The 14,080-nt window shown below is 43.0% G+C and overlaps 1 protein-coding gene across 6 annotated transcripts in view; it reads left to right on the top strand.

Moving 5' to 3' along the window:
- Nucleotides 1-928: 928 nt before the first annotated feature.
- The window catches only part of rabgap1 (RAB GTPase activating protein 1), a 55,050-nt gene continuing 41,898 nt past the window's right edge, over nucleotides 929-14,080 (top strand). For 2 of the 6 annotated variants that reach the window (XM_076089882.1, XM_076089890.1), the window contains exons 1-3: nucleotides 9,836-11,365; nucleotides 11,556-11,769; nucleotides 11,915-12,089. In XM_076089882.1, coding sequence (XP_075945997.1) covers nucleotides 10,876-11,365; nucleotides 11,556-11,769; nucleotides 11,915-12,089 — 879 coding nt within the window. In that variant the 5' untranslated portion in view covers nucleotides 9,836-10,875. The other 4 variants (XM_076089868.1, XM_076089875.1, XM_076089898.1 and 1 more) reach the window with 4 other exon arrangements.

Genomic DNA, 14,080 nt, shown 5'->3' on the forward strand with positions numbered 1-14,080 from the left:
CAACTGTCTGCTAACACCTAACTTGCTTTGTGAGTATGTATGTGAGGAGTTTTATTTTGTTAAAAGGGAGAAGAGGAATGGTTTATGTTACCTGGTCTGACTCTGATGAAACAACAAGCCCTGACAGGCTGGACAAGAAGGGCCAGCAAGACCACAACGCAGTGAGTGTGTTTCTCCCAAAGGTAAAGGGTAAGGAGGTAATGTTTTAGGAAAAAGGAAGGGAAAATGAAAATTGGAATTAGTATATGATCTTAGCAATTAAATCCTCATTAAGGTAATCAGTGATGGTGCTTTGGTGGGCCTGAGACAGTTAGCAGGTAGAATAATTTAAAGATAATGTTTTGATCTCATTGAGTAAAAGAAAAGAATCACCAATGAAAGAAGAAAACTTAAAACAGTCCAATCCCAGTTTACATTTTTGACTTTCTCAGGAGAAATATCTAACATTTGAAATGCTCTTGTCTTGAGCATCCAGAGATGTAGACTTGAGTCAGACATATGTCACAGAAATAAGACTTGGACTTTACTGCTGTGATACGTAAGACTTGACTCCCTAAAACACAATCTAACTTGAGACCTCAAGGAGAAAAAACTGAACTAAACTAGAACTAAAAAAGCCTCCAATACCTAATTATTAGGCCTAATTATTAATATGACTTTAACTCAGCTGTATAGAAAACAAGACTTGCAACTGACTTTCAATCGACTCCTGAAAAGTGGAGACTTCTTTTGAACTTGTCCCCAAGGACATGAGCAGAGTAGAGACTAATGTCTCATTTGAGTTCAGGCTTGTCTCGACTGATTTAAGACTTAACTTGGACTTGCCCCCAAAGCCCAAAGAAACAGCTGATCTCTTTGAGCATCATGCCATTAATGAAAACACTTCCCCTTCCCTCCTCCCTCAGCACAGGCGAGAGGGGCACCTATTTACGCATGCGCAGTGTGGGTTGTCAGCGGGTTGGTTGGGCTTGTGTTTACAGCTCGGCTGGATGCTGATGTTATTGGGAAGTGCAATGTTGTACCAACCACCATTGGAATAAATACAACCGTGGGAATAAAGGTAAGATGTTTTTGCACGTGCACACGCACTTGCACCGTCAACGTAAAATGCAGATGTCTCTTCACTTATTAAAAAAAAACAATCTACCTGTTTGTTGGTTGTAAGTGCTAGGGTAGCATGGCTAGCACAGGCGTTAGCTAGCCATTGCTAGCGTTGCATACAGCAGTGGCCTGTTTCTAGGCTTCAGCGAGGACCAGTCAGCGCTTTAATTCACCAAATTACTGCGAACACCTTCACGTCGCAGTTTGCTTTGTGTTGACGGAAGAGTTTCGCTCTTTTGGTCACTGTGCAGGTGAACATTTTGCGTGAGGACTTTGAGTCGATGACAGCTGAGTAGCTATCTTTGCTAACGTAAGGCAGGTTTGTAAAGGGCTAACTTAACACTGGAGGTGGCAACATTAGGCTCGTCCGACGTTACAAAGCAAATATATGATGTTAACCGCTGATTAAGTTATCTATTAAAGAGCTGTAGGGTTTGACATGTACCGAGGCCGCGTGAGGCTTAACAGGCTTCATTGGCATGCAGCTTGTGTTCACATTAACAGTTAATTGGTGTAACGGCGAGACCAGAAAGCCAATTAAACCAATAACCTTACAGTACAACTCTCTGTTAAACGGGGAATAACCATGCTGGGGTAGCTGTGATTACTGTGAATTGTTATGGACCACATAGATCACTGATTTATTTGTCACTGTTAAGATTTCATCTGAGACCGGAAAGACCTAATGTGCTCTGTTTTTGTTTTCACATAGTGTGTATTGGCTGGTAGTACTGTACTGTGATTTTCTGTGGCATATTTACTTATTGAGTAAAACTTCACAATGCACTGATCATCACATCTACCAGTCTTTCATTGTCTCAGTGTGTATGTAAAGGCTTTGACTGTAAATGTGTGTTTAACACTGTTGCAGTTAATACTAAGGGCCCTACAGATTCTTACAGGCCTGCGTTCAATGTTTGACTTACACCTTTATTAAGTGAAGTAGTCTGGCACAAAGAGGCTTTAATCCACTCTGTTTTCTGTGAGTTGAAGTTCTGTTGTTGTCACATGATATGGAAGGGACCAGCAGGGATTGTTTTGAGAGGTCTGCGGTGGAGCGCAAGGATGTCTGCTTTTTTTTGGATGTTGAATTACCCCATACACGTGTTTTACCAGTTCCCACTAGTTAGGCACAGAAACGCATATTACAATACCAAAAAAACAATACATTTCCAATCTAACTGTAAACAATAACTTGGTAAATAACATGTTGTTAATGTGTTGTCATCTTCTTAGGAGAATATTTCAAATATATATGTTTTTAATTCACCTTTCTGACCCTGATTTCAGCATTTCTAAAGTCTGTGACATACAGCATCTTCCCTAAAAAGCTTACTCAATTCTGTGTGTTCTGTCAGTGAGTGGTGCAAGTTGTGGCAAACGTGTTTTTACTGAGCCAACCAGCGGCCGTTAGCTTAATGCATGGGTCTGAGACTATTGCTTTACCAAGAAGTGCTATTGTTGATTCCAGTAGCTTTTGTCTCTCGTGAATTCAAATATTTCTCAGCAGTGGACAACATGCATGGGCACAGAGAGCCACATGTGCCAACTGCCACTTCATTTGACTCGGCTCCTTGTTCCTGTTTCCTGAAACTCAGGTTTTACAGTATTGCAGGTGACACATGCCCTAAAAAAACCCATAATCCAGATTTGTGTGTCTGCAAATATTAACAACAATCAATGTGTTTACTAGAGGAGGGAAAGGGTCAGTGCGTCATCAGCTGTACTTTACATTAGGTTCTGTAAAGCCTATATGATATATGTTCCTACATATTTGGGCTAATGACCACGATACAATACAGTGATTCTAACCATCCTTTAGAAATGCAGTCTGAGTGCATAAGTTGATATTAGCACTTTCTTGAGAACTTTCTTGATCTGTTGACTTTGAAAGTCGCGTAGTATTAACTAAGAGTCACTGAGAGACTAAGTTAGTGTTGCTGTGTCCCCTTGTCTCGTATAGCTTTATCTGTAATAGAGTTTGCACTGAGCCCTGAATGCTCTGAAGTCCCAACAACGCCCCTCAGATGCACACCTGTCATTTGGCAGAGCTGGTTTCAACTGTAGTGGATTCGTGTTTCCTTGCAGTTGCTGTGGACAAGAATGAAAAGGGGACCATGTGAGGTTGAAAATATATTTCACAGACTTTAAAGGTACAGCTTTTTAATAATATAAAATGTCAATATTCATATGACTATGGTCATACCTGGAATTTTGAGAGTGAAACTTCATTTTGCAGAATTGACATAAAACAGTAAAACAACTCTTTCCTTTTAACCGCAGATTTGAACCTCGTCTCACTGACACCGGCTGCTTTCAGTTGCAATGTCTAAAGGCCTCACTGCCTTTAACAAATGTTTGCTGGAGCCAACCCACCTAAACACACAGGTGTAAAGTGTTCCTTACAAGCCACAGTTTTGTTCTTTATAAATCGGCAGAGATACGCCACGGACTGATTGAATTGTGTGTTTTTTTTCTTCGTCATGAGAGGTCGTTCATTGTTGGGTTTGAGACATGCAACGGTTAATTCCAAATGATAGCCAAATGGGAGTCGGTGCTCCTCTGCTGTGGATCTGGATTGAGATGATTATTAGATGCTCACATGGTACAAATGAGATATAAATTAAGGACGGCGGGTTTGCTTGATTTGTACAGTTTATGTCTTCCTCGTTCAGAGCTTCTTTCTCCTCTCTTTTGTACTCTACCTGTTGTCTCTCACCTTGTATAAGCTCAGCCCCTTTTCTGTCATTCTGTCTACTTTTCCTCTCTGGCTCTACCTTTCTCCCTGCTGTCTCTGGCTGGCTGAAAGCACTGCTGTGCTGCAACCCAGAATGCTCTCTGGCATGCGTCCTCCTCTCCCTTGTGAGGCGCACGCATGGCCCAGCTGGCAGCCCAGAACAGCTCGTTCAGCTGGAGAGTTTGTAGGAAGAAAGGCACACGCATGGATTGACATAACATATGCTTGTTACAGATACAGATACGAGTCACTGTTGTAGGTCATTTGGTCCAAAAATGAAACTGTACTCTGAACGATCCATTGCTGGAAACACTCCAACGACATCAAGCTAACAGTTGTTGTCGCTTTGTGTGTCGGCTGAGTCCAGATCTACCACACCAGACAACTTGATTTGCAAAAAACTTCTCAAATGTGTGTTTTCTTTACCATATTAACTTATACTAAATGTAATATCTCTTAGTTCTGGACTGTCGGTCAGACAAAACAAGTAGTTTGAGTATTTGTTGGAAATTGTGATATTTTATATTGTAAATTATTTTCTAAAGTAAAATATTGAAATGTTACATTTCTGTGTTCAGAAACTGAAAGAATAGAATTGATATTCGAAACAATTAACTGTTTAATAAAAAAAAAATGGTTGATTGATTACTAATGACAACAATCTTTTTAGTTGCAGCATTCATTTTCAAAATTGTCTGACAGTCACAGTGTAATGAACGTCTTCTTATCACTCTGAAGTGTGCACACTTCAACTCTTTGTCGCCTTTATTCATTTCGTTCTTCATGGAACTGCTTCCTGCTTTCTCTTCTCGCCTTTTCCGAACTCTGACATGGTAAATACTTTCAGAGAATAGTCAAAGAAAAGGGGAACGATACGATTTCCAATTAAGATTCAATTATTTAAAACAAAGAATGAAGCAGACGCAAGGGAAGGAACAGAGAGGGTGTGGCTGGAGACCAAATAGTGAGAGGGAATGACGAAACGGTCTGCTGCCCTCGTCTTGCTAATTTTGTAACAGTCAGAAGAAGCATGATAGGCAGTGGATTGTGTGTCTGGCTGGAAACGTCCCAAGACACAGAAGACCTTGATAAGGAGCAGTGTAGCTTGGCAGGAGCAGGCGGACGGATGTTGCCGAGGCTCGGGAGGGTGACAAGGCGACCATTATGAGCTAGTCACAGACGTAGAGTGTGAGGGTTGTGTGTGCGCGCGTGCACATGTGTGTCTGCGGGTCAAGTTGTGCGTGTAATAATAATAATACAGCTGCTTGTGCACGTGTGTGTAGGGTATGTGTGTGTGTGCCAGCATGAAACCACATTTTGTGTGTGTCTTGGCTCCACTGCGTCGGCTGATAGAGTTTTAAGTGTTTGCTGCTCGGAACATGAATGAATTAGTGAAGCTAATTGCCATCGTTCTCAGATAACGTTGCAATTTTTGAAGTCTCTGCGTCTACGTCGCTCTCCAGTGAAATGATTGATTGGGTAACAAAGTAGTGATCTAGTCTAAGTAAGATTCATGGTGGCCAGAAAACGGGTTTGGCCGTTCTCTCATTTATATTTCTAACAAAACAGTATTTCACTGAGATTTGCATGTTTCTCTCGGCCCGTAGCGCACGGGTGTCATTAGCTGACATAATTAACGTTTGAGGACTATCTAAGTATCTATTGGACCCTACTCAGAGCCTTTAAGAAAGTAAAGGACTGAAGAAAGGCCTATGTAGTCAATTTTGTTCATAATTGTAATCGGAAATAGGACTAATAAATTAAATTGTGTTGCTTAGTTTGTTTCCATGAAATTGTTCTAATGCTTTCATATAGTACATCTATCAAAGAAGAAACAGAACTGATGAACAAAAGACCAAAACATGGAGAAACTCAAAGTGCATCAACCAAAATGTGAGAAATAAGAACTAAACAAGTGCGCTAAAAAATGGAATGCAGCTGCTTTTGAGCCAAAAGTAGAGTAAACATCTGCAATGTCTCTTCAAGATTAATAGCCTGAGAAGATCAGGAGGATCAGGAGTGATGCATATTTCCATTATGGATTGTTACTGAGTCAGATGCTGTATTTCTTTTGCACTGGTAGGTTTGCGATCATTTATCGACTCTACCCTGCAACTTGTATATTTATGTATGAAGAAATGTGTGACTGTTGCTAGACTGAACATCCAAGCAGGTGGTAGGCCCGGGACGTGACTCGGGTGTTGTCGATCAATAAGTCCGTACAACGTAGTCCTGAAAGGAGGTTTAATCAGGGGCTTTAAGATGAGTGCTCATTAGGGGTTTTGGAAGAATCGCTACAGATCTAGGCCTATATAATAAGCCACATGACTTCTTTATTACTTCTCTTGGGTCATTTGTAATAAGTCGGTGTAAACACAACAACTGGAAGACAACACTATATCTTTTCCTGGCCATGTAAACGGAACCATTTGATGTGAAACCTTTAAGTTGCACGACTCATAATTGGTCGGCTAAGCTGCGCTCTCTAGACGCTAATTGTCAAGCACAGGTTCCAGAGGTCACCGGCTGACTGCAGTATGTTTCACAGTGAAAGTGACGAAATCACCGAACGCGGTGACCTTGTCTCTCAAGTTCAGTTTTGCAACCCGAGTGGAAAAACAACACCCGGGACTTTTGGATGAAAACCAGCGGCTCGTTTTTCTCCGTTTGCTTTGAAAAAGGTGAAGAGAGAAGAAGCTCTGAGCCGCCCGTTTGTGTTTGGTAGCCCGGTAACAACATTCATATCTGCACAAGATGCTGTAAAGCCTTCTACTCGCACACAGATAGCTCCTCATATTGAGGTTTATTCTGGGTCAGTACAACAATGTTATCACAAGCACATTATTAACTGCTTTGACCTTTCTGCTGTAGACCTTTCTTTTATTATTACTTTTCCATTGTTGGACCCGCTTTGAATAGGAAGGGCGGGGGTTTGACAGCAGAGCAAAGCGGAAAGAAACGGCGAAGGAAACCTTCAGGAAAAATGTAGGAGAGCAATAAGGGCTGAGAAAATACAAGATTGCACGGAGAGGGATGAAGAAGAAAAGAGAGAAAAGGAGTGGGGAGGGGGAGGGGGAGGGGGAGGGGGGGGGGGGGGGTAACGGCCAGAAATAGCTTGTTATGGTCTCTTGCTGAACCGCTGCCAGAACCTTCTGTTGCGCCTTTCTTCCTGTGTTACCCACAATGCCACCTCATGCCCTAACTGTACCGATAGAGCGGTACATCATTCTGACTGTAAAACTAATTCTGAACCTAATTTTACCTCCATACCTTACAAATACAGACTAAAAATGTTTTCTTCCTTTGCCGCTGGAGGTAAAAAGTGAAACATACTTTCCTCCCTTTTATTTCAATGTCTTGCTTCCTCTCTGCAAGTATTTTCTGCCGTCAGTCCTCTCACATACAGGTGCGTAGGTCAGTGATGCACTTACAAAATGTCATATTTGATAGCCCAAATTATAATACCATGTTAAAATGTATTTGCTGGAGTCGAAAGAGTGAGGGCTGAGCTGATGATGTGCAGTGTTTCCCCCACAGGATCTAGGTCTATTTGTGGTTGTGGGGGCGGGACATCCATGCACTGAGGAGTGCACGCAATGCAATCAGCACATTCAGTGCTATGATTTTTTTTTTTTTGTGTTTTTGTTTCTGCTGTACAATAGATCTTTATAATACTGACACGGAATATGTGGATGGTTGTGGCGAGCTGGCTTGTCCCCTAATTCCTCCCTGTCACCATGACTTCGCATCGCATCGAGCTATTTTTCTGCTGAGATACACAAATTTGCCTCCGATGACCCACAGATCCTCTTTTCCTCTTATCTGTCCCGTGTCGTCTTCTTCTTCATGTTCACTATCACTTGATCTAGGCTTCTTTTTTTTGGTGCTAAACCTTTCTTATTTTCTCTTTAAGCTCTCTCTCTCTCTCTCTCTCTCTCTCCGGGGTTCCTAAAGGCTCCTCAAAGTGTCCTAAAGGTGCTTAAAAGCAAATGGTTTCCCCCATTTTATGAGAGGGTTAGAGTCTTAAGAAGTTGCCTTAAATGATGCCTTTTCATGGGTCTCATCACATCATGACTGTTTTCTGCTTCTTTTCTTCATTTCCTTATTTTTTTTGTTCTTTTCCTAGGTGATTTTGCTCATCATCTCCCACCACTCTCTCCTCCCGTCTTCCATTCATGAGCAGCGTGGCTGAGTTTAACTGCGGAAGCCATGGATGACAAGGGCTCGGTGGGGAAGATTAGCGTGTCTTCGGACTCAGTGTCCACTCTCAACAGTGAGGACTTTGTCCTCGTGTCCCGGCTGGGGGATGAGACACCCTCCTCCACTAATAATGGTAGTGATGACGAAAAGACAGGACTGAAGGTAAGGACGGTTGGGTGTAGGTATGGACGGAGAGGTCCTGAGGAGAGACGTCAGATGTTAAGATGCTGGGAGTAAAAGTCTGTGATAACAACCTCAAGGCCATCAATTACTAGCTCAGCTGGTGTGAATATCATCTCTATGCTCAATACTGATGATGGTCACAATCTGGTCCTGAAATATGACAACTGCTGTACAGTACTAGTAGGATAACAGGCCAGACTGCGCTGCAGGCTAAATGGTATCGTATCATATTTACCAAAACATCTTGATGTTCATTGTGTCTTTACCTAGTTGTCATCAGTGTAACCTGTTAACATTGCAGGTCAGAAGACTCGGTCCACACATATTCCATCGTTTACAAGTCTCGTCCATCTTTTAAACATGCAGTCTCACACTCTAACCATAAGGCTAACCATTTCTTGTTTTGCTTTTTCCACATTCTCACTCCACCTTCTTCTCATAGTTAGTCTCAGGTGTGTGTGTGTTCTATCTGTGGTTGTCTTATAGGAAGGAAGCCCTTTATTCCTTGCACATCACCAGACATTGAGAGCACATTTTCACAGGCTTTGATTGTAGTGAAGAACTTGTTCTTATCTCTTAGACCTGTGAAGATTTACATGTGTTTACCCCGAGTTCTTCCACTGTATGTCTGTCCATGATTATCCGTATTATTGAAATAGTATGAGGTTAGGGGAAAAGAAAGGTCATCCTTGTAAATCAAACGGCTGAAGAATCCAGCTGATACTTTACCAGTTCTTCATTTAGTGTCAGCAAAGTTAAACATCTCTCTTCTGCAGTCACCCAGCTGCTGCTGTTCACTCAGCAGATATTAGTTTACAAACAGTTTGGTGATGCAGCTGCAAGTGTTTGAAGACATGGTCGGGGGGAAATAAAAGATGTTTTGTGACCAGGGTGTGTCTCCACAAGGAGAGGGAAGACTTTCTGAGGAAAGAAATGTAGCTACCAGCTAGCATCCTGTGTGTGTCCCTAAAGGGTTCAGGTTACTCCCCTCCCCTCCTCTCCTCTCCTCTCCTCTCCTCTCCTCCCCTCTCCTCTCCTCTCCTCTCCTCGTGTATGTCAGTTTACTCGTCATCACACTTCATTTTATTGAATTTCCTTAAGTAGCTGGCTCACATGTCCATACTCTGTCCATTAGTTTGTCATTACTGTACTCTACTGTACATGTGTTTCTTTGTAAAGGAAGAACTTGTCGACTTGATGTTGTACCAAAAGGTACCAGAAGATGGCGCCAGCAGAGCGTGGATGTTGCAGTATTCAGTTGAAGGGAAGAGGTCGACCATCATTTGCTGTGCTTGGATATGAAACACTGTGATTTTTCCTGTTACACCTGTACAGAGTCTGTGAAAGGATCTAAACTATTTTTAATGGGAACCGCGTTGAATTTTTTGGTAGCCTAGTGGCGGCTAAACGGCAGGAACCTACACACGTCCGCTGTTCTCGATACGTAGCGGTGGACTCACTCCATTCATGGACACTCGGTCATCACACTTTGTGTACATTTCCCTCCCAGTCAGCCCATCCAGTCAGAGAGGAGTCAGTGTGTCTAAACTTGTTGTTTGTTATGCAGGTGATTTCTGAGGAAGGGGTCAGCTTTAAGGTCAGTCTCTTCTCTCGCTAGCTGTCTCTTCTTTCTGTCTCTCCTTCTTGCTTGTGTCTTTTCTATTGTTCCTCTCTTTCTGTGATGTGATTCCATGGTAATTCTGTCTGTGATTATTTGTTCCCTCTGTATTTTTGGATGGCCTTGGCCAGCCTTTGTTTTAAGACTTGGGTGTTGATTATAGTGGTGATAGACATTTTCACACATAGGACTGTAGTTGTATCTGGCAATTGCACATGCTTTTAGCACTTCCTGTAAATCACAAGGCCCTACGCAGTTATGTCAGACGTGTAAACCGATATGTAGAACTGACAGCTTTACGTCAGCCTTTAAATTATTACCTTTTTTTTCCCTTATTTGGCGCTGTGGGCTATTAGCATAGACACTTTAGCTGTAGTGTCCATCATGCTCCAGATGATCGCTTGAGTCTAACGGCATTGAACACATTACCATGTACCTAAAGGCACAGATATTATTCATGGCTGTCTATACATAGAACATGTAACCAGAATATTCCACCATGCAATAATGATATTCCACACAGTTTTGATTATCTTGTTTTAATCATCTGTTCCTGTCCCTGATGGCCCAGTGCAACAGTGCCCTCTGCAGCTTCAGCCTCCATTGCTTACCTTAACATCTGGCTGCGGCCACAGCTGGCAGGGGAAATGAGGGCACGCTGCCTTTTGTGGCACCTCCATAGTCCGTCCAGCCTTAAGCCTGCACTTTGATTGCTGTTCGTTAGCTTTGGAACAAGCTCACACAGTTAGTGTTGGCATGGCTCGCCTCGTGTCTTGATAGCGGTATTTCACAACTCCAACTCACATGCCTACTAATCACTAATATTTGATGAAATGTAATGGAGATGTATCTCTGACCGCTAACATGAAATGAGGCGTCTTTCCCCCTTAAACACACTGTTTTCACTTGACAATACTTTCAAAATCCCTGTTTAAAGCACAGCCACTGAGCATTCAAACTGTAAAATAGAATTGTAATCCCGTTGATGTAGGTTGAAAGGTTAGCTTAAATTAAATGTGTAGTGGTGATTTCTACAATGATTTTGTTATGTAACAATATTTGTTCTTGTGTTTTTTCATATTATATGCTTTGTTTTCTATGCTTCCCTTTCTCTTTGTTCATTGGTGTGGTTGTATTCATGTCTGTTTCTCTGTGTTTGTGTGTGTATGTGTGTATACCCTTCTGTTTGTGTGTGTGTTTATACCCCTCTGTTTGTGTGTGTGTGTGTGTGTGTTTATACCCCTCTGTTTGTGTGTGTGTGTGTCAGATTGTGGGGAATGGAAGTGAGCAGCAGCTCCAGAGGGAGTTAGAGGATGTCCTCATGGACCCATCGGTAGCCGACACGGGGCTCAGATCAGACACAGGAATGCACAACCTTGGTGGGAGCGACCGTGGCCCGCTTGCCACTACGGCGTCACCCGTACCGCCGGGCTCTGACCCGCTGAGCGCACAATCGGCCAAGTTGGAGATGGTGCTTCCTGTTCAGACGGCTCAGGAGAGCGAGCTGAATGAGAGGTCGTACCGAGGTGAGCCACGATGGGACTCTTTTCTTGTGACTGCCAAAGCTCACACAATGACTCTTATCTTAAGCTTTATAGATGTGTTTCCAAGACATTCAGAGTAATATCATGGAAGCACCCGGCTCTCTAAATCATAAAGGACACTCAAAAGTACACCTTTCTCCTACTCTCTCCCGATCCGTTAACCCTATTGCAGCAGATGAATCCTCGTCAGACGGCAGTCCCGGCAGTCCCATCCCAGACGAGGACAGCGTTGTGTTCAGCCAGCTGACGTACCTTGGGTGCGCCTCAGTCAACGCCCCCCGCAGTGAGGTGGAGGCCCTCCGTATGATGAGTATCCTCAGAGGGCAGTGCCAACTCCCCCTAGACGTCACACTGTCTGTGCCAGGCGTGTCCGAAGGCACTGTCAGGTAGGGGGAACATTTGGATTACCGGTTCCACTTCTACAGTGTACTTTAAGATGTAATTCGCACAAACACACAGAATAAATCTCATCCTGCAACAGCGACTTTACAAGATATCGCGTGGTTCATTTTTCATTTATATTTATAACAGGTTGCTGGACCCCAACGTCAGTACAGAGATCGCCAACTACCCCATCTACAAGATTCTGTTCTGCGTGCGAGGCCATGACGGCACACCAGAGAGCGACTGCTTTGCCTTCACTGAGAGCCACTACAATGCAGAGATCTTCAGGATCCATGTGTTCCGCTGCCAAATCCAAGAAGCGGTGAGGATTCCATCACTTAGGTGTTGTTTAGTTATGTGTAACTATATGAACTGAAGACGCACTTAATGGATGGGTTCAAAATGATTTGAGTCTTAAAACGATAGTTATTAAGAGATCCTTTTTTACACAAAACGTGGACTGTGTCATTGTTCATATGGGCACCTGGCTATGGTTTGAACCTATCTGTTAACACAAACTCACACATACCGAAAGAAAATCGGAAATGAAAGAAGGAGCAAAAGCCTCTTTTATAAATATTCTGCATTTCACACGACACTCTGTTTTCCACTCACGTACCTATACACGAGTGTACACACTCCTATTGATGGCAGTATTCTGGTTGACCTTGCCTTAAAGTGTTGATCTCCCTGTAGCCTGCTCGCCAGGGTTCAGCAACAGTGCACATGTACACCATACACATAAAGTACACACAATACCCCAAGCTAACGTATAGGGGAGAGGAAGTGTCATTGCTTATATACAGTAGGTTCAGCAGAAAATATAGTAGAAGAGAATAGGGAATCGACTCATGAAACTGGGTTAAAGTACTACTTCAGTGCTCAGTGACCTGATTTCTCCCTCATGGAAGCACTCTCCTTCAATGTCACTAAGAGCCCCGAGACAGATGCTACTTCATCAGTCCCACATCGTCCTTCGATCCAGTTTCTCAGACACCCACCCGTAACACAAAGGCTCACGCTAAAACACTAACACGCACACACACAAACCAACAAACATAATCCCCAGTAGTAATTCACTTCTTTACTTAGTAACTGGACATCTCTGTCTCAGGCTCTCTCTTCCTCCCCACAGCCTTCCTCATGCAACCGTCCTTCTCTTCCTTCTTAACCCCCCAGCACCAGAACCATCTACAATGCCTTCATCTTTTTTTGGGGGGGCCTCACATTTGCACCATTAGACTGGAGTGAGTCAGCCCATTGGCTGCTAGTCATAGTCCTCACATCAGTTTCAAATCAACTTTAAACAACTCCTGAGGCTTTTTAAACCTCTGTATTTATTCATTTATTTCACCACCGATCTGTACTGAGGTAACCTCGTGGAAGGCCATCACAGCTGTCGTCTCATTTTGCTTTCAGCAATACACTGAATTATAATCAGATTGTGAAGAGGATCTGTAGCATTCTTTACCAACAATTTACCAAAAAAAAAGACAATTTTGAAAGAGAAATTTAAGGAACTTAAGACAAAGTCACCATTGTGGATTTTGGAGCTGAACTGTTCCTGCATAAAGCAAACCACCTCCTCGGGCCGACTGACGTAGAGCCCTGCTGACTCTCAAACCTAACGCTTCCCTTTTGTGCCCATAAACTTGCTGCTCCCGTCCAGAGATGTCTAGCGTTCAAATCGGTACAATTTCAGTCGATTTGTTTCACTCAAATGATTTGGGTTCTTAAAAGCTAATGCTGCCAAGTAGGAAAAAATATGAAAATCCTGTACGGGGTAACTAAAACAATGCACCCTTTAACACTTTACAAGTTCCAGATCTTAAAGGCTAATTCCAAAACGCTGTATGTAATTAACAACTGTTTCCTCTACAGTTTGGTATATTTAAAAACAATAGCCAATATCTGCCCAACTTGCTTGTCAGGATTGATATTTTGTCCAGGTCCTAATACACCTCCTTCAGACTGCACACAAAGAATAAAAATGCCATTTGTAGCCAGTCGAAACGGATCAGTTCAGAGTCCAGCATTGATTGGAACATTAACCAACAATCCTTTTGTGATATTTGTCATAACTTCATCCAGACAGGGGGTGACCCCCCCAGCCTAACTCCCCACTTTATTGCTCATCTCTTGCAATGCCATCCCCCTTGCAATGCCCTCCGTCACTAACGCAGAAGCTCTGCTGTATACCAGAATACTGTAGAACATGATCCAAAACCACTGTGCTGTGGGCCCCTGCTTGGGGGGGGGGGGGGGGGCTCTGTTTGTCATCATACACACATGTCTGTGCAGTAATGATCAAAA

Source organism: Anarhichas minor, unplaced genomic scaffold (genome assembly GCF_050575085.1).
Source record: "Anarhichas minor isolate MPS153535 unplaced genomic scaffold, ASM5057508v1 ptg000002l, whole genome shotgun sequence".
In the NCBI taxonomy this organism is placed as follows: domain Eukaryota; kingdom Metazoa; phylum Chordata; class Actinopteri; order Perciformes; family Anarhichadidae; genus Anarhichas; species Anarhichas minor.